This window comes from Oncorhynchus nerka, linkage group LG28 (assembly GCF_034236695.1).
Source record: "Oncorhynchus nerka isolate Pitt River linkage group LG28, Oner_Uvic_2.0, whole genome shotgun sequence".
Taxonomy (NCBI): Eukaryota; Metazoa; Chordata; class Actinopteri; order Salmoniformes; family Salmonidae; genus Oncorhynchus; species Oncorhynchus nerka.
The window spans coordinates 77,390,761-77,415,127 of NC_088423.1; the positions used below are offsets into that span (position 1 = coordinate 77,390,761).

At 42.1% G+C, this 24,367-nt stretch overlaps 1 protein-coding gene across 1 annotated transcript; it reads left to right on the forward strand.

The window, feature by feature from the left end:
* The first annotated feature begins 5,108 nt into the window (after nt 1–5,108).
* LOC115113692 (CD81 antigen-like) lies at nt 5,109–23,303 on the forward strand. The gene is made up of 8 exons (XM_029641622.2): nt 5,109–5,297; nt 10,155–10,269; nt 21,927–22,024; nt 22,142–22,216; nt 22,459–22,578; nt 22,729–22,827; nt 22,935–23,018; nt 23,142–23,303. Exons 1-8 carry the CDS (start codon nt 5,232–5,234, stop codon nt 23,202–23,204), a joined length of 720 nt encoding a protein of 239 aa, XP_029497482.1. The 5' UTR covers nt 5,109–5,231; the 3' UTR covers nt 23,205–23,303.
* Nucleotides 23,304–24,367: the final 1,064 nt, after the last annotated feature.

Genomic DNA, 24,367 nt, shown 5'->3' on the forward strand with positions numbered 1-24,367 from the left:
TTGAAACGCACAAAACAAAGAATGAACGAAACAAACAACGAACCGTGACTACAGAGGTGCTACGTGCACTAACTCAAAACAATATCCCATAAAGCACAGGTTGAAAAAAATGCTACTTAAACATGATCCCCAATTAGAGACAACGATAGCTTGCTGCCTCTAATTGGGAATCATACCAAACACCAACATAGAAAAACTAAACTAGAACCCCACATAGAAAATAATAACTAGAAAACCCCAGAGTCACACCCTGACCTACTATACCACAGAAAAACAAAAGCTCTCTATGGTCAAGGCGTGACAGTACCCCCCCCCCAAACCTGAAACAAATGGGGAGGGTAGGGGGTGATTAGTGTCAGTGGCGGCTCTGGTGCAGGTCGTAGCCCCCACTCAGGTCGCGGATCCGCCAGCATTGGTGGCGGCTCTGGTGCGGGCCGAAGGACCCGCTCATCCCATGGATCCAGCCATGGACCCGGGCTGAACACTGTGCCTGGACTGGACCTCGGTATCAAGGAAGGCTCCTGCCATGGAGCGGGACTAGACACCAGAGCTGGACTGGACATCAGTGCAGAGAAAGGCTCCTGCCATGGAGCAGGACTGGACGCAGTATCTGGACTGAGCACCGGCGCAGGAGAAGGCTCCGGCCATGGAGCTGGACCGGACGCGTTGCCTGGACTGGGCATCGGCCCAGGGGAAGTCTCCCGCCATGGAGTGAGACTGGACGCTATGCCTGGACTGGGCACCAATGCAGAAGAAGACTCTGGCCTTGGAGCTGGACTGGACGCCGTGCTTAGACTGGGCATCGGCGCAGGGGAAGGCTCCGGCCATGTATCTGGAGGTTCCGGACCATTGACCGTCGCCGGATGTTCCGGACCCGTGAAATGTCGCCTGAAGCTCTGGACCGGGGACCGTCCCTGAAGCTCTGGACCGGAGACCGTCGCCTGAAGCTCTGGACCGGGGACCGTCGCCTGAAGCTCTGGACCGGAGACCGTTCGCCTGAAGCTCTGGACCGTTGAGCAGAACACACTTGCACAACATCTCTCTCATCTCACTCTCTCCCAAGTTCGCCATTGCCTCCCTGACAGTCTCTGGCTATTCCCTCTGCTCAGCCGCCAGCTCCATGTGCCTCCCCCCCAAAAAACTTGGGGTTGTCCTTGGGCTTTCTGTAGCCGTGAACCCTGGTGTCATTGCTGTCCTCCATTATCTCCTTCCGTCTGTCGCCAAGGAAGGGTTTCGCATCTTCCCATAACTTCTTCCCATGTCCAGAAATGCTTTCCTATTTGGGCACGCTGCTTGGTCCTGGTTTGATGGGATATTCTGTCACATTCGCTGGAATAATTATCGGACCAAGCTGCAGCGTGATATGGTTTCCACATATTATTTAATTGAAACGCACAAAACAACAAAGAATGAACAAAATAAACAATGAACCGTGACTACAGAGGTGCTACGTGCACTAACTCAAAACATTATCCCATAAAACACAGGTGGAAAAAATGCTACTTAAATATGATGCCCAATTAGAGACAACGATAGCCAGCTGCCTCTAATTGCGAATCATACCAAACACCAACATGGAAAAACTAAACTAGAACCCCACATAGAAAATAATAACTAGAAAACCCCCCAGTCACGCCCTGACCTACTATACCATTGAAAAACAAAGGCTCTCTATGGTCAGGGCGTGACAATCATGTAGTAACCAAAGAAGTGCTAAACAAAATAGATTTTATATTTGAGATTCTTTAAAGTAGCCACACTTTGCCTTGATGACAGCTTTGCACACTCTTGGCATTCTCTCAACCAGCTTCATGACGTAGTCACCTGGAATGCATTTCAATGAACAGGTGTGCCTTGTTAAAAGTTAATTTGGGAAATGTATTTACTTCTTAATGATTTTGAGCCAGTCAGTTGTGTTGTGACAAGGTAGGGGTGGTATACAGAAGATAGCCCTATTTGGCAAAAGACCAAGTCCATATTATGACAAGAACAGCTCAAATAAGCAAAGAGAAATTACAGTCCATCATTACATGGACATGGAGGTCAATCAATCGGGAAATTTCAAGAACTTTGAAAGTTACTTCAAGTGCAGTCGCAAAACCCATCAAGCGCTATTATGAAACTGGCTCTCATGAGGACATCCACAGGAAAGGAAGACCCAGAGTTACCTCTGCTGCAGATGATAAGTTCATTAGAGTTACCAGCCTCAGAAATTGCAGCCCAAAAAGATGCTTCACAGAGTTCAAGTAAGAGACACATCTCAACATCAGCTATTCAATGGAGACTGTGTGAATCAGGCCTTCATGGTCAAATTGCTGCAAAGAAACCACTACTAAAGGACACCAATAAGAAGACGAGACTTGCTTTGGCCAAGAAACACGAGCAATGGACATTAGACCGGGGAAATCGTATTATTTATAAATGTTTTCAACTGCTGTGTCTTTGGGAGACGCAGAGTAGGTGAATGGATGATCTCTGCATGTGTGGTTCCCACCGTGAAGCATGGAGGAGGAGGTTTGATGGTGTGGGGGTGCTTTTCTGGTGACACTGTCTGTGATTTATTTAGAATTCAAGGCACACTTAACTAGCATAGCTACCACAGCATTCTGCAGCGATACGCCATCCCATCTGGTTTGAGCTTAGTGGGACTATGATTTGTTTTTCAGCAGGACAATTTCCCAACACAACTCCAGGCTGTGTAAGGGCTATTTGACCAAGAAGGAGTGTTATGGAGTGCTGCATCGTATGACCTGGCCTCCACAATCACCGGACCTCAACCCAATTGAGATAGTTTGGTATGAGTTGAACTGCAGAGTGAAAGAAAAGCAGCCAACAAGTGCTCAGCACATGTGGGAACTCCTTCAAGATTGTTGAAAAAACATTCCGCATTCCTCCTGCTTTGATGTCTGCACTATTATTCTACAATGTAGAATATAGTCCAAAAAAAAAAAAAAACTTGAATGAGTAGGTGTGTCCAAACTTTTGACTAGTACTGTATATATAAGCTACTTATACATATTATACATACTTATAAATTGTACACTCATATACATTTAGTTGCCAGTATTTTAGGTACACCCCTCTAGTACCGGGTCGGACCCCGTTTCCCTCCAGAACAGCCTGAATACATTGGGGCATGGAAACGTTGCTAAATTGGTATCAAGGGACCTAATGTGTGCAGGAAAATATTCCCAATACCATTACACCGCAACCACCAGCCTGTACTGTTGGTACGTATACATAGCATACTTATGTGGAAAAAGTACTTATGTGGAGAGAAATATGTATATTATGCAGTACAGACACTGCCCTGTTGTGGGAAAACTATTACGGGTAATTTCAGTTGTGCCCATTCAATCGTGTGTGTTAAAACAGCTTTCAAGATCATATGAGTTTATTAGCTTACAGACAGAATCCATTACCTTAGCAACATCCGGATTCTCCAGATCAGTGATGTGATCTTAGACTGGACTCATCTATTGTCTTGGCCCACGGGTGGTTTTATTTGGCCCCTAAAATCTTCTGAGCCTACAACAGTTAACATTTTTGTAAATGTTTTTTTATTTTTTATTGTTGGACAGAAAAGACTGTAAAAACACCAGGAAATCATCTCCAAGTGATTTAAATATGTGGAAATCTGTTCCCAAGTAAACCGATGCATAACAGAGAGACGTGATTATTTACAAACAAATGTAAGCAAGGTTTGAAATGATTGTGTTTTAGTCAAACATTATATCTGTTTGAGCTTCTTGTGGTCAATTTGCAGTCTGCAAATTATGTTCCGTCCCCCCGAACAACCACTCAAAAAAAAAATCATCCCGCAGTTTAATCTGGTTGATTATCCCTGATCCCTGAATAGATTAGGCTAAAGAGATATTGTTACCAGACATTAAAATGACTACTGATTGATGGAGCTGTCATTACCATATCCCCAGGACCATTAAGGATGCAACTATGACCCACAAACAGACAACTTGAAGAGTGTTGCATATAGTATGCCCAGCTATCCTCTTCATACATGATTCATGAAAGGTACAGTAAAAAAATGGTAGAAAACATGAATCCATTAAAATGAAGATATAGTAAAGCGCTGACACCCAGTGGACACAAAACAGCACAATCTGGAAGATTCCCTGCTGTTCAATTGTCATTTCAATATACCGAAATAGTCATTTATAAATGACTATGAGCTAGTGTGACTGCCTTACTCTATCCCCAAATCTAAGCTTGTATTACTAAATTACTTCTAACCTTTGTTGTTATTGTGTCTTTATAACATACTGTATATTCAAATAGCTTGTGCCTATAGTATGCTGAAATACTTCCATACTAGATCTGCGCTCTATATCCTCTATATATTCGGTGGTGATTTCTAGAGATGTGGTGTGACTGTGAGGTATAGCTTCTCAAAGAATCACAATTGTTGTAAGTCGCTCTGGATAAGAGCGTCTGCTAAATGACTTAAATGTAAATGTAAATGTACCCTATTCTGGAAGACTTCCAACTTCAAATGGCTATTCAAATGTAAAGACTCTATTTGGGTCTTTGAATGAGCCATGAAAAATGCATGCACTACAAAGGTCTCAGTAATTGAGCTTCCACCTCCATCTCAGAGCTAACCTGTCCTGTCAGGATGTCAATAACAATATCACTCCATTTGATACAGCGGCCTGTAGCCTCTCTATAGACCAAAGTGAATAGCTACACCTTACTAGCTAGCCTACTAACATATGCAAAGCTGAGCACAACACAGACCCCAACAGTTTGATGCCATGCTACCTGGAGCCCCAGTCACAGATACATTTATGGAATAAAAAAGTCGACTCTATGCACACTCGGGGTCTTGTAATAGGCCTAACAATGATTGTATAATATCGGCCCCACTCACCCACTGGCCCAATAGGTATATTCTCCTAAACTGCCATGCCCTACTTTCTCTGTAGGTGGCACCGTTGTACAACCATATTGTTCGATTTGTGCAAGGAGAGAGGCTCAATAAAGAAACTGAGGCGGGGTCACGCGAAGGGATTGCGGACCCTACATATCTTGTTGGCAAGCAGTGTGAGTCTCTTCCTCCTCCACCTAGTTTTTAAGGGGCGGGGAGTACTTGGGTGTTGCCCATTTGCGTCGACCTCGACAGTATCCATCGGATTATTTTCATTTTACAACCGCCTGGCCTTGTGTCTCTTGCCCGTTGCCTCACCACCGAAAGGGATCTGAGTACTTCAACCATGGGAGTCGAAGGCTGCACTAAATGTATCAAATACATGCTTTTCTTCTTCAACTTCATCTTCTGGGTGAGACTTTTTTTGTTGTAATATAGACTTTTAACTGGCCAAGCAATTGGTTGCTTGTCTATTGGGGCAGTAACCTCTCCCTCTTCCTGCTAAAAATAGTTTTATTAAAAATAGATTTATTTGGTCTTTGTTGTTGTTGCCAAATAGGTATACGATCTGGGGAAAACCTCACAGAAATAGGCCTGCAGATGCCGATGTAGTAGTTTTATTTATAGTTGTTTTGTTTATTGTTTTATTTATTGTCTTATTTTTATTTTTTTATTAAAATAAAAATAGAGTTTTGTTTTTAAATAGACCTAGACTCGTAGCCTATGCTGCCATATGGCGATATGAGGTGCGTTCTTATTTATTAGGAATAGCTGTACAAGAGCAGCCATATTTTAGTGACCGCATCGGGAACAGACCGTCATGATATGTGAAGATTCGAAATTATGTTGCTGACTAAAGTAAATAATTATATAAATAATAACCGAGTGCAGGATATGATTGACCGGAATATGACTGTGCAGGAAATAAGAACATAGTGTGTATTCCAGTACATAGATTGTGTTCCGTTTTCGACTACAAATCACATTTCAGTCATTGTTTAGATTGGAATACCTCGAAGTTGTCCCTCGGTAATCTCATACATACACGCATCATTTTCAGTGGTGTTTTGCCTCCAATGAACTTGATTAAATTCTGGAATTTATGTTATTAAAATTAGGCCCGTTAATCATTGTGAAGTTGTGTAAATCCCCTGAAATGCCTTTGCCTCTGTGATTCATTGGGTACATGTTTTACTTATGGATGACTCATTGGGATGGAGGGAAACTTTGATTAAAAGACCACAAACATTTATGCAGTCTTTTCAAAACCCAACAGATTGTCACACCATCCTTTCATTAGTGGAAGTGAAATGTTCCTTGGTCTTTTTATGTCCCTGGCAAGCCAGCTAAGAACAAATCCTTATTTACAATGAAGGCCTACCAAAAGGCAAAACGCCTCCTGCGGGGACAGGAGCTGGGATTAAAAATAAATAAAATATAGGACAAAACACACATCATGACAAGAGAGACAACACTACATAAAGAGAGAACTAAGACAGCAACCTAGTATGGCAGCAACACATGACAACACAGCGTGGTAGCAACACAACATGACAACAACATGGTAGCAGCACAAAACAGGGTACAAACATTGGGCACAGACAACAGCACAAATGGCAAGAAGGTAGAGACAACAATACATCACTCAAAGCAGCCACAACTGTCATTAAGAGTGTCCATGATTGAGTCTTTGAATGAAGATAAAACTGTCCAGTTTGAGTGTTTGTTGCAGCTCATTCCATATTCTTCTGTCTTGAGATGTATATTTTTATTTTAGGGATATGTTATTGATTGATGATTAGGCAGAAGTATTCTTAAGAGCGTGTATAGAACCACAACAACCCGATAGGACATGTATTGGTAGACCTCTGGACTATTGTTGTAAGCACATCCCCTAGGCTACTTTAGGTGACCCCAGATTAGGTGAGGGCACTGAACTTGAGAAATCATTGACTGTGCCAAGACCCACACTTGTTCATGTTGGTTGTAATGTGGGAGTGAAATTCATTGTGAGCCTTGCCTCAGTCATGAAGTAGGTTGGAAAGGATGAATTATAGTAGGGACTGGGGTGTGGCATAGCAGTCATCTGTGGAGACTGAGAGATACTCATTTTAAGATTCATGATTGCTTTAAGTGGTTGCATGGATTGATGTGTCAGGGTCTTATGCTTGCTCAATGACCATATCCATTAGACAGGAAATGTATATCATCCATTCTCTTTTCTCTCAAGGATAATTCATCCAAACGCTGTCATTGTGAATTAAACTAAAAGCCTTCCCCCAAAAACGTTTGATTAAGGGTTGCTACCCATGCCGTTTTGCATATGTTGAACAGGTGGCAAATCACTTCAAGAACAAGCTGGCAAAAAAAGAAAGATCTGTCTAATTACCTTTAGTTTAAACACATCGTTTCACATGAAAACCTTTCAATCACTTTGTTAATTCCTGTGGATTGCCTTTTGAGCCGGGACACCAAGTCATTGAGATGTACCAAATACAATTCTGATTTAAACTATGTCAGTCAGTGTCCTCTTGTACACCCGCATTCGAAGGACAAGACTCATGGGCCTCTCAGAACATAAATCAGAGTTGAGTGGGAAGGGGCCGGTGGCTGACCCGTGGTTTACAGGATCTGCATTTGAGCCATTCCCATCAGCAGCACCAGTGTGCCAAGCATGTTACAACCCCCTGCATACAAGGCATGTGGCAGAAATAGCCCTCTCACTAGACTGCAGTAAAAAGAGCTGAGGTGCTAGGGAGGTGGTATGTTATCTGGTCCCAGACAGATAGCAGCAAGGCATGTAGTTGTGTAGTATCAGGATACAGTTCTAATACAGCAAAGAGGAAACACAGTGAGGTACTGGCACTGAGGTATACTATGTTGTGTTTGCCAGTCATAGTACAGGAAGAACATGTACTGGACTTTCTCACACAGATAAGTGACACATTTATCTCTCGAACTCGGTGAACATGCTGGAAATGCTCTTTCCCAGGCAAGAGTTGAGGGAAATGAGATAAGCAGTTCATGATGTGTACTTGAAGATAGTAGCTGTTTTGGAGTATTGTTATTTTCTTCTGTGAATGTAACCTTTTAGCTAGCATGGAAATGACATGATTAAGTTCATTGGATTGGGTTAATATAATGATATGGTTGGTTGGTCTCCCTGAGAGTTTCACAAGACTCACTTGCATGTCACTTGGTTGGCCTCGTACCACTTTGATAATATAAATAATCATGGATTGGATGTGAATGCTCACACCTGTGTCATATCATTGTAATTACTATAGTAACAATATTGTATACACTTTTTGTTACCTAAAAATTATAGTGGAATAGTGACTGTTGTCTGTGGCAACATCTTTTTTGTAGCCTATAAAGCAAACTCTACGTAGATCTGTGCTTGATCAGTACATGGATGGAATGAGGCAATTGAAAGAAGCACTGTACTTGGGATAGAACCATGAAATACTTTCCAAACTGTTTACCATCCTACAGTTGAATCTTGCCCCAAAAACCACACAGAGAATCAAACACAGTGGACTATAGGGCTTTTGTGTCCAGATAGGAAAAGGAGTCTGAAGTTCCCTTCTTCAATGAGACCCCCTGGTGTGGAAGCAAACAAACGACTGTGCACTGACACATGCTACCTCTGTTATTTTCCCCATGCAGCCACCTGTCTCTGCAGGTTGCTCTCAGGCCAGCATGTTGGAAAGGCAGGGGAAACCTGACTTATTGAGGAGGTGGAGGGAGGGAGGGCAGTCATACTGTGTCTACAGTAGACATCAGAGCAGCCCTTTGCCCATACTGGGAACAGCTGACAGGGGTGAGGGACGACACCCGAAAGAGGAGGGTGACAATAAGGCTGCAGAGAACTGGCATGCCTTCCCAGTCACTGGACTTCATTTCTGTCCACTGTTCTTATTCATATTTCTTTCCCTAGCAACACCTAAGGAATTTGAATTTAGCTTTATATTTTATGGAACCATTAGGCCTCAGTATAGAATTTGGAAATAAGTATTGACTCTTTCCATTTGTGAGAAGAAAAAAAGTTAATAACAAGTTTATATTAAACATTGTATGATACAGTACAGGATCATATTAATGTAATGTATGTGTGTCTCGGGATCTGTGTCTCTCAAGTACTAGATACAGTATATTCATGTCCAAATGACAGAAATCCCAAGAGAGACGACTGTTCAGATGTCTCTCTTGGCTGCTCCAGAATGCAACTGTTCAGGAGCCTCACCCTTTGGCAGGCTGCAGTGTTGATATTGTTGCCAGGCAGCAGCGAGCCTCAGCAGTGGAATGGACCTTGCTGAGGGAGATGTGGAGGAGAGAAGAGCAGAGAGGCTGGGTAGGGGAGGCTATTTTCAGGCAGAATTTCTGATAGTCTCCATGAATGAACTCAACCAGAGGGATCATGATTATTATACAGCTAATTTAGGTTAAGTCTTAACATATTCCTGCTGGGAATATATGGGTTAGATATATTACATATATGAGCAGAGCCTCCTTTTTCCTCCACTTGTCTGGACAATCGTTAGTCAGAGTTGTGCTGCCTGTGTTTGTTGGGACTGCGGCAGAAGCGGTGCAGTGTAGATGAATTACCTAACACCAACGCTCCTCATCCGAACAGCAACCGTAAAGATCTGTCAACACCAATCTACTCTTGGCGAACCCCAGCTGCTATACTGCTGAATAGAATCAAAAATGTATGCAGAAATGTATGCAGATCCCCAGCTGCTATACTGCTGAATAGAATCAAACATGTATGCAGAAATGAATATTTGAATAAGGCCTCACTTTCCCCACTTCTTCTGTCCTCCAATGTTCAGCTCTGTGCAGTTTCTGGAGAGGCACTAGACAGGGGGCCAAGAAGTCCCCCATTCTTGGAGCCAAAATGGAGGCTATGGTAGAAAAGACTTCACTGTTCATCCAAATTCAGGGAGAAACCAGACACTGCTGAAATAGAAACCTGGGCTGTATAAAAGTTGTCCGTTTTGGTAAAGCATGGAGTCACAGGGATTCCACTATTGACTCCTACTTTGGCATCAAGATTAGCCAGAGACACTGTTGCTTTAGAGAAGAGGGTGGTGGAAGTGACGATGTTCAGTCTGCTAAGAACAGGAACAACACTGAAGTTCTATTCGCTACACCTAACAAAATAAGACTTCCAAGTGAATTTTGCAAGGCAAATTAATGTTGGTTCTTCTATGTGAGTGCATCTGTCTAACTCTTTCAATTTTCTCATTCCCTCTCTTTTGTCCAGCTCGCAGGAGGTGTGGTCCTGGGCGTGGCTCTATGGCTTCGACATGACGGCCACACCAGCAGCCTGCTAGAGTTGAAGTTTGACGGCCAACAAGCACCAACCACCTTCTTAAACAGTAAGTACTTTAACAGTCTCCCTCCTTGTCTTCAGACTATACTGTAACATGCATTTAACATGGTGAATATGTGTTAGAAACATTTTATCGATGTTCCATAAACGTGATGTTGTGAGCTGGGTTCTCTCTATTTGACACCTGGTCCATTGTGTCGTTGTACTCCCCTGGAGTGCTCAGGGACAAGGTCAAGCAGAACAAACAGTATCCCAATGCTTCACTGACCCCTCAGTGTCTTCTAAAATGGCAGATTCCACTTTTCTACTATTATGGCCAAAGTGATCAAACGCAGTTCCTCTAGGGTTACTTAAGTAGTTTAATTAAATTATTAAAAATAGGGATTCCTTTGATTTCTGTCAAAAGCAGGGGTGTGTGTTCATTTGGAAAAATTAATGCCATCAGTGATGAATTGTAAATTCCCTCAGTTAACCTTTTTATGGAGGGGTTTACAGAATGAAAAGTCCCCTGTGTTATCAGTAAGAATGTAGCCTATGTTGCTCACATGTTGAGAAAGAAACATGTTTTCCCAGAGAGCAGTGCAATGTTTATCCAATATCTTTTAGACAACTACAACTCACACATACTTCCAGTTTCAGAATAAAACTTGTGTATCTACCTAACATTTACAGGTATAGTACCCTAAGGTAGTTTGGGAGTTTTGTTTAGTACAATACTGCGACAGTAGCATTGGGTTTATACCTCACAATTCACTGAAAAGTATCTTGTGGCAGTCCACTATGTATGTATTCTGGACTGAGGTTGCCAGGGATTTTCCCATTGCACTAAAAAGGGAGATACTGTCTGGTAATCATGTTATTCTTAGTTAGCAGCTGGGTGTTATGGGCTATGACCAAGCGTTCTATGGCTGAGGTCTTTATTTCTGTCTGACAGAGGTACTTGGTAACAACTGGACCAACAGCACCCTAAACAAGGGTCACAGCACTCTAACCCCACAAGTGTCAACAGACCAGCAAGTCATACCCATGTAACAGTAGTGAGGAATTCAAGTAGAAGCAGTGTTTATGCAGTATTTCTGTTGAGAAACTGTTTCTGGGCGCGCACACACACTTCTTATTCTAAAAACTGTAAACATCATTTTTATGTTGTCATTTTCCTAGTCTACATAAAGGATTTGACATGTTTTCTTGTTTTGGAGGCTTGGACAATTCTCCAGAGAGGATCAACTGTCTGTTTTTCTGACCATGACAATGATTCCACACACCAAGTGGATCAGGTTTTCAGGTTCACTATTATGTCCACTTTGATATTCTCCTGTCTCACCCCCCACTACTCCTCGTCTCTCACTAGGCCTCTCTCTCTGGGTCCTCTTCCCTCCCTGTTCTTAAAGGGATCTTTGCATAATGCTGACCATGATTATATTTCCGACCTAATGGAAATCCCGTGGCAGCAGGAAAGGGAGTAAATAGCATCAGGAAATGGAGTAATCATCACATCCTCTCTTTCCTAAGGTTACGACATTAAAATCAGTCAAAACACTTTTCTAAGTAATTTTGGTGAATAAGACAATGATTAACACAGCCTTGTGTAGAGTTTGTGCATTTTTACACAAGGTTAATTGTTGTTTTATAAGAGACAAAAGCTCTCCATTTTATCACTGTGGTCATTCGCCTGTCATGATTAACCAGACGTTATTAACATAGATATTAGCCTACTAACATCCATCTTACTCAAGTGATGTCTAACTGTATAATGCAAGACATTATAATCATCTACAAGATTGTAAATTCCCAGTCATTACAAGGCATAGCTTCAAATGTAAGACAAAAGTCGTTGAATGCGACTGTCTCAACAGTTAAGCGTTTACGGCAAAGTGAAGACTCATTAAGATATCCTGAAATAGTCTGTTAGAGGGAGGCATTACCCCACTCCCTTTGTGCATACATTTAATAGTGTTTCTGATATTCTTCTTGTGGGAAGTGATGGTGTGTGAAATGTTTTCAAGTAGTACAATATTGCTAGTGGAAGTGACACTAGTAGGTCGCTCATACGCATTATCAGCTTCCATTTTGTGTGTTCCGTTGGGGGTGTTTCACACAGTCCCAGAGACGGGATGTGTCCCAAATGGCACCATACTCTCTATAATATGTAGACTACTTTTGGTCAGGGCCCAACAGTAATGCAATTTGAAAGGAATAGGATGCCATTTGGGCCATGGCCTGTGAAGTTTTAATAGAAGGGAAGTTCCAGTGTAATGACCTGGGCAGGCCTTGACCCATGACCTCATGGGGCTCCATGGACACAGCACCCGTTGTCCTTGCCCGGTGGGTTGCCATCGATGGCTGGGGACAGCTGAAGGAGCTGCTCAGCCATGATAACAATACCTGCAGGGGTGGGCAAACTTTTGGTCTCGAGGGCCACATCGGGATTTAGAAATTCAACAGAGGGCCGTACAGAATAAACATGTTTTTTACCGATTTGTTTGTCCCAATTAATTTGTGGGCCAGAAAGATGGCAGTTATTAAAAAATATATAGGCTCATTATAATTTCTATTAGAGGTCGACCGATTCTGTTTTTCAACGCCGATACCGATTTATTAGAGGACAAGAAAAGGCCGATACCGATTTATCAGACCATTTTTTTGTATTATTTTAATTTAATTATTATTATTATTATATTTTTTTATATTATTATTATTTTTAAATATATATATTTGTAATAATGACAATTACAACAATACTTGAATGAACACTTTTATTTGTAACTTAATATAAATAAAAACAATTTAGTCTCAAATAAAAAATGAAACATGTTCAATTTGGTTTAAATAATGCAAAAAACAGTGTTGGAGAAGAAAGTAAAAGTGTAATATGTGCCATGTAAGAAAGCTAACGTTTAAGTTCCTTGCTCAGAACATGAGAACATATGAAAGCTGGTGGTTCCTTTTAACATGAGTCTTCAATATTCCCAGTTAAGAAGTTTTAGGTTGTAGTTATTATAGGACTATTTCTCTCTATACCATTTGTATTTCATATACCTTTGACTATTGGATGTTCTTATAGGCACTATAGTATTGCCAGCCTAATCTCGGGAGTTGATAGGCTTGAAGTCATAAACAGCGCTGTGCTTCAAGAATTGCGAAGAGCTGCTGGCAAACGCAGGAAAGTGCTGGTTGAATGAATGCTTACGAGCCTGCTGCTGCTGCCTACCACCGCTCAGACAGACTGTTCTATCAAATATCAATAATAAACACTGAAATACGAGCCTTAAGTCATTATGGTCAAATCTGGAAACTATCATTTCGAAAACAAAACGTTTATTCTTTCAGTGAAATACGGAGCCTTTACGTATTTTATCGAACGGTGACATCCCTAAGTCTAAATATTGCTGTTACATTGCACAACCTTCAATGTAATGTCATAATTATGTCAAATTCTGGCAAATTAATTAGTCTTTGTTAGGAAGAATGGTCTTCACATAGTTCGCAACGAGCCAAGGGGCCCAAACTGCTGCATATACCCTGACTCTGCTTGCACAGAACGCAAGAGAAGTGACACAATTTCCCTAGTTAATATTGCCTGCTAACATTAATTTCTTTTAACCAAATATGCAGGTTTAAAAAAATATATATACTTGTGTATTGATGTTAAGAAAGGTATAGATGTTTATGGTTAGGTACATTGGTGCAACGACAGTGCTTTTTTCGCGAATGCGTTGTTAAACCATCACCCGTTTGGTGAAGTTGAAGTAGGCTGTGATTCGATGATAAATTAACAGGCATCGCATTGATCATATGCAACGCAGGACAAGCTAGATAAACTAGTAATATCATCAACCATGTGTAGTTAACTAGTGATTATGTTAAGATGTATTGTTTTTTATAAGATAAGTTTAATGTTAGCTAGCAACTTAACTTGGCTCCTTGCTGCACTCGCGTAACAGGTGGTCAGCCTGCCACACAGTCTCCTCGTGGAGTGCAATGTAATCGGCCATAATCGGCATACAAAAATGCAGTTTCCCGATTGTTATGAAAACTTGAAATCGTCCCTAATTAATCGGTCAACCTCTAATTTCTATCTAGTTTTAAACATCCAACAGTGGCCTGATTGAATGGGCTGTAGTTTGTCCACTTCTGTGCAAGGGGATATCATAAGGCTATTGATCTGCTTTGTGGGAGTTGCAGTAGGAAGTACTGCAGCCTTGCTACTGTACAACTGCATCTTGATATTGGATGTATATTGTAGAAATGTTATACATGGGGAAAATAAGCAAATAAGGACTCAATTTCATCGTGCTTGTCATAGCTTGAAAGATGGTGATATTGTATTGATGTTGATTCATTGGAACTTTTTGAAATAGTAGCTCTGTGTTCTGAAAGCAACTTGCCCAGCTAGTGATTGGGAAAGTTAAGGGAGTTGTACTTGCCTTTTGCTCCAGTGAAGTCTGTCAGTGAAAACAGATCCAGTGTATTATGTTTGCTGGTTTGAACAATTCTGGTCCAAAGTCTAAATGTTTTATGAGACAAAGTCTGGTTATGTTCAGATGGAACTGGGCGCCTCACCACAACACACATTGTATTGCAGAGAGCAAGAACCTATGTGGCGAGCACATGAGGTTAGAGACACCCAGCCAAACAGGAAAATACAAACATAGATATTTCCTTTGACCTATAACCACATTACCAACATAAACCATATGACCTTACATTACGCATCAACCCATATTGGAGGACATAGAAGGAGAGCGGATCTCAAATTCAAATAAGTGTGAATACATTTTACATTAACTACAACCAATAAAACCACCAATTTTGTCAGGACTTGGGTGGTACTCAGGTTCCTCTCGTGCCTTGTGAGATTGGACAGAGGAGAGAGGTAAGAGGGTAATTCTACTGGTCCATTAAACACTCAGTGGGAGTAAACACATGGTACTATGTCCACTTTTCTGTTGATAGATTCCAGTAAAGAGTCAGAAGATGCTTATTAGCACCACCCCTGCCCCAGGAGTCTAAATTTGCACTCTCACTCATACCTCTCCCTACCACTTCCTCCGGATAATGTCCTTTAGGTAGAGATATTATAGAACATAAAATGAGCTTCAATGGTTAATGTAATACTGAGCTGCTTCCAGAGTCTGGACTCGGCGTGTCTTAAAAAGCTGGTATTCCACTATATGACCCCCAGATGCACTCCTCTGTCATGTTCAGTTCTAGTGTAGCATCACTCACACTTCACTGTCAGATACTGTGTAGTTGGCCGTAGTTATGTGACTAGGTTGAGGACCCTGAGGAAGGTACAGTGATGCCGAAACGTTGGTAAATACCCATTCAATTACTGGGAGTTTATACATGGAGTGTGCGACTTTCTTTATTTTGATAGTTTCTAGTTTATTCGCCTTTAGTCAGCACCTCCAGACAAACACATTTTTCTGGGTGTGTGCCAGCTCATGTTTTTTAATCTTAGGTTGAGGTTACTAACATCAGCATTTGTCCTTGTTTGTCCTTTTCCCCTAAACTTTCACTAGCTGCAACATTCAAAATCTGCACTCGGGGCCAAACTCCTTTTGTTTACAACACAAATCCCTTCCTTGGGCCAAAACTTGTTTGTCCTTTTGTTTACAACACAAATCCCTTCCCCCTAAACTTTCACTAGCTGCAACATTCAAAATCTGCATTCAGTGTTGGCTTCATAAATCACCTTCCTTGTCTCAACTCCCTTCATAAACTTTCAAACTTTCACTAGCTGCAACATTCAAAATCTGCATTCAGTGTTGGCCTCATAAATCACCTTCCTTGTGCGGTCAACTTCCTTCATAAACGTCCTCTCTCTCCCCTAAACTTTCACTAGCTGCAACATTCAAAATCTGCATTCAGTGTTGGCCTCATAAATCACCTTCCTTGTGCGGTCAGTGTTGGCCTCTCTAAATTTCACACTGCAACATCAAAATCTGCATTCAGTGTTGGCCTCATAAATCACCTTCCTTCATAAACGTCCTCTCTCTCCCCTAAACTTTCACTAGCTGCAACATTCAAAATCTGCATTCAGTGTTGGCCTCATAAATCACCTTCCTTGTTCATAAACGTCCTCTCTCTCCCTAAACTTCCTTCAAAATAAACCTCATAAATCACCTTCCTCTCCCTAAACTTTCACTAGCTGCAACATTCAAAATCTGCATTCAGTGTTGGCCTCATAAATCACCTTCCTTGTGCGGTCAACTTCCTTCATAAACGTCCTCTCTCTCCCCTAAACTTTCACTAGCTGCAACATTCAAAATCTGCATTCATAAACGTGTTGGCCTAAACTTTCACTAAATCAAAATCTGCATTCAGTGTTGGCCTCATAAATCACCTTCCTTGTGCGGTCAACTTCCTTCATAAACGTCCTCTCTCTCCCCTAAACTTTCACTAGCTGCAACATTCAAAATCTGCATTCAGTGTTGGCCTCATAAATCACCTTCCTTGTTATCAGTCATTAATTTTATCATTCATGAATGCAGGTCAGAAGGGTAAACAGATATCACGTTAAGAAAGGAGGTAAAATGGAGAGGGAAGTGAACTTGCAGTAGAGGAAACTACAGCCATTTAGCCTTGATTCGGATGAAGACGCAAATGTAATAAACAGTAGCCAACTGGAGCACAGTCCATCCTCAGGGGATTTCCAATGATGTTGTGGACGTTTTCAGGGCATTCATTTTCAAATGTATTCTTTAAAGTTGGTTAAGAGAAACCAAGAGACTGTGGTTGTTTTTCAGCAACTGTCCTTCAACAATTTACTAGCTTGTTTAAAAATAATCACAGCCTGCCCATTACGTAAAGTGTTTTTCTCTCCAGAGCATGGTCCTTGTTGCTTTTTTTTCTAAACGAAAGGAAAAAATTCCTCACCAGTCTCCCCCTCTCCTCCCTCATACTTCCCCACCCTCTTTCCCCTTTAGCCTGTTACTTTCCACTGAAGTTCAACTTTGTCCCCATCTGTTTGTGTTTAACGTCTGTGTTACACTCTCCCTCCTCTTCAGCTCTGTCTACCTCTCTCTGTCCTTTCTTTTCTCTCCCTCCTCTTCAGCTCTGTCTACCTCTCTGTCCTTTCTTTTCTCTCCCTCCTCTTCAGCTCTGTCTACCTCTCTGTCCTTTCTTTTCTCTCCCTCCTCTTCAGCTCTGTCTACCTCTCTGTCCTTTCTTTTCTCTCCCTCCTCTTCAGCTCTGTCTACCTATCTCTCTGTCCTTTCTTTTCTCTCCCTCCTCTTCAGCTCTGTCTACCTCTCTGTCCTTTCTTTTCTCTCCCTCCTCTTCAGCTCTCTCTACCTCTCTCTGTCCTTTCTTTTCTCTCCCTCCTCTTCAGCTCTGTCTACCTCTCTGTCCTTTCTTTTCTCTCCCTCCTCTTCAGCTCTGTCTACCTCTCTGTCCTTTCTTTTCTCTTCCTCCTCTTCAGCTCTGTCTACCTCTCTGTCCTTTCTTTTCTCTCCCTCCTCTTCAGCTCTGTCTACCTCTCTGTCCTTTCTTTTCTCTCCCTCCTCTTCAGCTCTGTCTACCTCTCTGTCCTTTCTTTTCTCTCCCTCCTCTTCAGCTCTGTCTACCTCTCTGTCCTTTCTTTTCTCTCCCTCCTCTTCAGCTCTGTCTACCTCTCTCTGTCCTTTCTTTTCTCTCCCTCCTCTTCAGCTCTGTCTACCTCTCTCTGTCCTTTCTTTTCTCTTCCTCCTTTTCAGCTCTGTCTACCTCTCTCTGTCCTTTATTTTCTCTCCCTTCTCTTCAGCTCTGTCTACCTCTCTGTCCTTTCTTTTCTCTCCCTCCTCTTCAGCTCTGTCTACCTCTCTCTGTCCTTTCTTTTCTCTCCCTCCTCTTCAGCTCTGTCTACCTCTCTCTGTCCTTTCTTTTCTCTTCCTCCTTCCTTTGATTTTGTCACTCCTCCATCCACCTCCCTACCACTCTCTCTATCATTATCTCAATCCTCTTGTTTTTCTCTTGCTCTGGTACCCTCCTCTCTCCTTTCTCTCTTCTCTTTTCCATTTCTTTCCCTCGTGCCTATACCTTCTCCTCATGTGATAGGCTCCACACAGCACATCTCTCTCTCCTGGCCCATAGACTGGGTACTCTAGCACCGTGGTGTGGAGAGCTTGATGTCATAGACTGCACTGGTACCAGAGCTGGTGTTGGGCCTTATGTCTCCTCTCACTCAAGGGTCTTTCCCCCCCTGGCTCTGAACCAGCTGCCTGCCCTGGGAGTTAATGAGACTAACAGCTGCATTAGGCATTACAATTCACTGACGTGCACATACGCACGCACATGGACACACACAAGCACATACACACTTTTCCTGGATAATAATGTACTATCCAGTACCACAGTGCTGTATCAGTTTTCATGCACACAGCCTCTACAGGTTTTTTCATAGCCAAAGACACATTCAAATAGTGACATAAGCAGTGGCATTTCGGTTTGTACAAGGTAGCGGAACAGTACAGTAATTCATGTCACACCCGTACCTATTAAGTTTAGAATGTAGTCTATGTTATATTGAATTCAATTTAGTGTACATTGGAATCTAACTCCAAGTTTAGTGTTTATTACACGCAAAGAAAGTGTATCCTCCAGAGAGTCCGATAATAGTTTAAATAAAACAAGAACTGAAACACAATGAGGTCAGGAGTCCTCCTTTTTCTAGATGATCTGGGGGTGGTCAGCACTTCTCCCTGTTTGTCATATCATTTCCGTACAAGTAATGACTGGTGATGACTCAGTGGAAATCCATTGTACTGTATATCCTTGGTCATGCACCCAAGAACAATGTATGTGCTTCAAATAAACATAAGATCCATTTGAAGCAACTTGTATTCTCTATCTTTACCTGAAGGATTTAACACATACAGTACTTGACAAAGTGCCGTTTTCAGAATATTCTTCCATGCCTCTAGTAATCAAACTTCCCTAAAGAAGTCAAATGATATGTACAAAAGGCGAAGACTGAATAGTATCCTTAGAATGGGGTCCCGGGTTTCTTCAGGGCACTACACTCTTAGAAAAAAGGTTCCAAAATGATTATTCGGCTATCCCCATAGAAGAACCGTTTTTGGGTCCAGGTAGAACATATTTTGGTTCCAGGTAGAACCCTTTTTGGTCCAGGTAAAACCCTTTTGGGTTCCATGTAGAACCCTCTGTGGAAAAGGATCTACATGGAACTCAAAAGGGTTCTACCTGGAACCAAAAGGGTTCTACCTGGAATCAAATAGGGTTCTTCAAATGGGGACCTCTATGGGGACAGCCAAAGACCCCTTTTAGGTTCTAGATAGCACTTTTTGTCTAAGAGTGTAGGTCACCATTCATCCACTGTGAGTGAGGTCAGAGTAGAAGGTCACATCAGGGGCTCTTATGTTTGGAACCTCCGGATTAATCAACCAGCAGAAATACTGTTTACCTCAGACCAAAGCCTACATTATTTCACCATATTTGTGTTATTACACACATTATTTGTGTTCTAACATAACTTTTTTTGGTAATAATAAAAACATCTAGTTTGGTTGAAATGTCCTTTTCTTCCCAATGGAAAGACTGTGTAGGCTCTGTTCACTCTTCCCTCTAATCTAGTGGTATCCAACGATGTCTTATGGTAGCAACCATGTTCTCACTAGTACACGAGTGAGACAGGATGGATGATTCAAACGTTGCTCATAAGAAATCTAGACAGCTACCGTGTGTCATCAATGCCACCGCTTCCCACAGGAAAAATGTTGTTTTTGCTGCTCACCACAGGAAGCACCTGGGTCACAAAGACAAAAATGTTGATATTCCTCTGATGCTTTTCGGATTAACTGACTGAGACCTCCAGACTAGTCTGCTGTTTTAGCCAACCAGTTGACTCTTGGGGCAACATTTTTTTGAATTTGTATACAGATGAAAACTAATTTGAAAGGAAATAAATTGTTGATCACACATAGATTGGTCAAATGCATGAATGGATGGATATAGCTCAAACAAGTGGTAAGGAAGAAAGAAAAAAGAAAGAAAGAAAGAGCGCGAGAGACGCGTGTGATACTGCATCGACCCACTGCTAAACATGCCGGTCACGCCCCTGTTTTGTTCTGATGATGTCATGGTAAGGGATGGCTGAGCAGCGCTCGTAAAAAGCTCCCCATCCGTGATTCAATTCCCCCTGCCGCACAGCCACAATCAAGGAAATAGAAGGAGCACTTGGTCAGCCTCAATGCCATCGATTTTTATATGAGCCAGGCGAGCAGGCAGGAGAGAGGCGCTGTCCTGGTCGTCTGTGTCCCTGCACTGGAATATGAGGGGCTGGGAGAGGAGGAGAATTCAATAAGCTTTGCGATTACAATATGTAGGACAAAAAAAACATGAACCCAAATCGTGACCAGGCCCCTCCTTGTATCTATCAAGGACAGAATAGAGGGATGGGATAGCAGTGTAGTCTGTGGGGTGTGGTTGGAGGTCTTAAGGATGATGGATGGGGAGAGGGAGAGATCATAGGAGACATACAGTACCCCTACTTAAAGCCCTGTATAGTGTTTCAAGCAAGACAAAGGGTGTGTTTTTCCCCAAGTTGGTTTATAAAAATTGGTACCGTAATACTTTGCATAAAGGTCCCATGAACTGAATTTATCTGAGAGATATAGAGAAAGGTTGCAGAAAGAGAAAGGGGACAAGAAAAAGAAGAGGCCTGTAGCCTAATGCATAAAGAAAGATCTTTCTTGAGCTAAAAAGTGACATATTGTCTGTGGTTAGTGAGTCATTTCTACCCTGGGCTGCATTCACTGTTCAGCCGATAAAAGGGTGCCACACAGATTCACCACACAGCTCACCTCACACCAACCCTATCTTCTCGGAACTACTGTCCCCGCAAAACCTTAGGGCTATCGTCACGGAAACAGCAGTGAACAATAATGTTACGTTCCTTGGGAAGCGGTGGCTCAGCAACTGTTGCTCTGGACCACATGCTAAAGTCTGAGGTCACAGGAAGAGAGGGGAAGAAAGAAGGATGGTGGGTCAGAACAAAAGATTATTAACCAATCAGCATTCAGGATTGGACCCACCTGTTGAAAATATCACCTAAACCCCCTGATTGACATTCAGTGTGAGGCCATAGGCATTATATGGTCTTATGCATAGTTGGACTATTTCTAAGCGCATTGTTTATGATTGAATTTATGGGTGAAATCAATCCAGCACACCAAGGTCAGCAGAGCTACCATGGGTTTCCATGGTTACCATGCTAGCCCTGTGTGAGCATCTGATGGATGAAAACAAGGCATGATGGGAGAGGCTAATGAAATCTGACCACACCAAGGAGCTGTAAAAACAAAACATTGCACAGCCTGGCGAGAGACGACTTTGATATATTATAAACCTTTCAACTGAAAACAAAATATCCTTCCCCACTCCTGCATTCTCTTCAATTCTTATGCCAAATGTTCCTCATCAGAACAACATTTATCTACAATGTTTGGATGCATCTTGACATGAGACATGAATGCTTATTGCATTGGATTGAGAGCCAAGCACATTGTGTAAATATAACTGCAAAGTTCCCATATTTAGGCAGAATTAAAACATGCTAAACCAAATCATTAACACCAACTCATGCCACCTGGTGGTTGTTAATATGACTGCACTCATCATAAGGTAGTAGACACACTAGCAATGTTCTGCAGAATATTGACTAAGTTGTCTTTGTTTATTCTCTCTCCCTATCTATTTTAGGTGTTCACATCCTGATTGCTGTTGGCGCAGTGATGATGGTTGTCGGGTTCCTCGGCTGCTATGGTGCCATTCAGGAGTCTCAGTGTCTTCTTGGAACAGTGAGTCATACAGACAGAACACCATGCAGCAAAGAGTCACTTGTATGTGGTCTAGCCAGCCCATTCCCCGCTATCCCCTAAATTGTCCACTGAAGGAATTACTTTGTTTTCCTCCAGTTCTTTGCCTGCTTGGTGATCCTGTTCGCTTGTGAGGTGGCAGCTGGAATCTTTGGATTCATGCACAAAGATTCGGTGAGGAAACATACTAGCTCTGATCTTACACACACAGAAACACATTGCACACATACACAAAAACAAAATGTATGTTGAAACACACAGTGTATTATACAGTACTACATGATAGAGTTAAACTCATAGTGTGGCATTAATGTGATCATGAGTAACTGAGGGCGGAATAACTACATTCAGTTATTCCTTAAGAGTCCCATATCTGTCATAACCTGACCAGACACATCCTGTCTTTTTGGTTGTAGATTTCCAAAGAGCTGATTACCTTCTATGACAATGTGTACGACAACTCTGTAGCAACCACTTTAACAGACCAGGACAAGAAACAGGCTGCAGCTGCTGTGCTGAAGGTATTCCATAAGACGGTAAGTCAAGCTCATACTTAAACTAAAAGCATAACTGTCCAAAACTCACTTGTAGGCTGATTTCAAACACAGCAAAGTGTATTTCATATCAACATCCAGACACACATCCCACTAATAAAGCTCCACTAACACGTGCCTTTTTTCTTTTAGTTGGAATGCTGTGGTAGGGGCATCAGCAACCCGTTCACTACGTTAATCACCCAAGGTTTAACGGACATCTGCCCCAAGTCAGTCGCCGCTTCCACTACAGTAAGTACTCTTATGGCCAACTATGAGGACAATACAGAATGTTGGTTATATAGTACATAAACCACAAAGTACAATTTCGACTCAAATGTGTTTTTTTTGTTTGACAGGACTGTCATGGAAAAATCACTGAGCTCTTTACCGAGAAGGTTTACCTGATTGGCATCACTGCCCTGATAATTGCTATTATTATGGTGAGTATCATGAAAGAGTATGTAGCTTGTGTGGAAGTGTAGCTCATACAAGATAAAGGATCCTTGGTCTCTCTATGAAGATACCCATAATGCCCCTCTCGTTTCTTTGTTCTCTCCTGCCAGATCTTTGAGATGACCTTTAGTATGGTCCTGTGCTGTGGGATCCGCAACAGCCCGGTGTACTAAAGTCCAGGGGGAAGAAGCAAGGGCTAGTGACCTCTGGAGATACTAGCCAATGACTGAAGGAAAATATTTATCTTCCTTTTTTGTTTTTATAGCCTGTCACTTCCTCAAATAGTTGCTTGCTAATTTTGTCAGTTGTACAAGATCAAAAATTCATCTTCTCACACAGTTTTTGATAATACAGTACCAACTATTCTTGTCAGGCACAGATAGCTGTTCAATATTTTGACTAATGTTAGTCTGTACAAAATGTTGAGGTTTACATTGGCATGGCTTTTAAACACACACACACACAAATACAGATCCTGGAATTCTCGTGTTAATTGTGAAGTATTGCCATATGTTATGCTGGAGTCCAAAACATTGTATTCTATTGGTTTATCAATCTATTTTCAAATGTATATGTATAAACTGTATATATTTGCAGTGCTTTATGACTGTCAAGCATGGGTAATGTATTGAATCCCTTCTCCCCACAAGTTTCTGCACTCACTACTTGTCTGCCTGAGTTTTCTCCATAGAGAACAACCACTAACAGTGAATGGATACTATTGATTTGTCTGTCCCATCTAAAACCAAGATAATAGAAGTGATAGTTTGTCCTGTGCTTTTATAACACCTACCAAGCCATAGAGACCCCATGCCTCCAAGCCTTATGAGTGGAATAACCCATCCTCCCCAACAACACCTTGTTCCTCTTAAACTACATTGAATGTCCTGTCCTTAACCTATTGCTGTGTACTGTGCATACCTACAGAAACCTCACCTCTTGGGGTCCTAAGCTGACACAGCGGTAAAACGCACTGCACCGCAGTGCTGAGGCGCCACTACAGCATGGGGTTTGATCCGAGACGGTCACAACCGGCCCATAGGACGGCGCACAATTGGCCCAGTGCCGTCCGGGGTAGGGGAAGGTTTGGCTGGTGGGGCTTTCCTTGGCTCATCTTGCTGTAGTGACTCGCTGTGACTGGTCTGGACGCCTGCAAGCTGACTCCAGTCATCAGTCAAATGGCGTTTCCTCCGACACATTGGTGCGGATGACATCCGGGTTAAGAGAGCAGTATGATAAGAAGTAGGCAGCCAGATGGGTCATGTTTTGGAGGACACATGACTCAACCTTCGCCTCTCCTAAGGCTGTTGCAGAGATGAGCCAAAGGACCTAATAC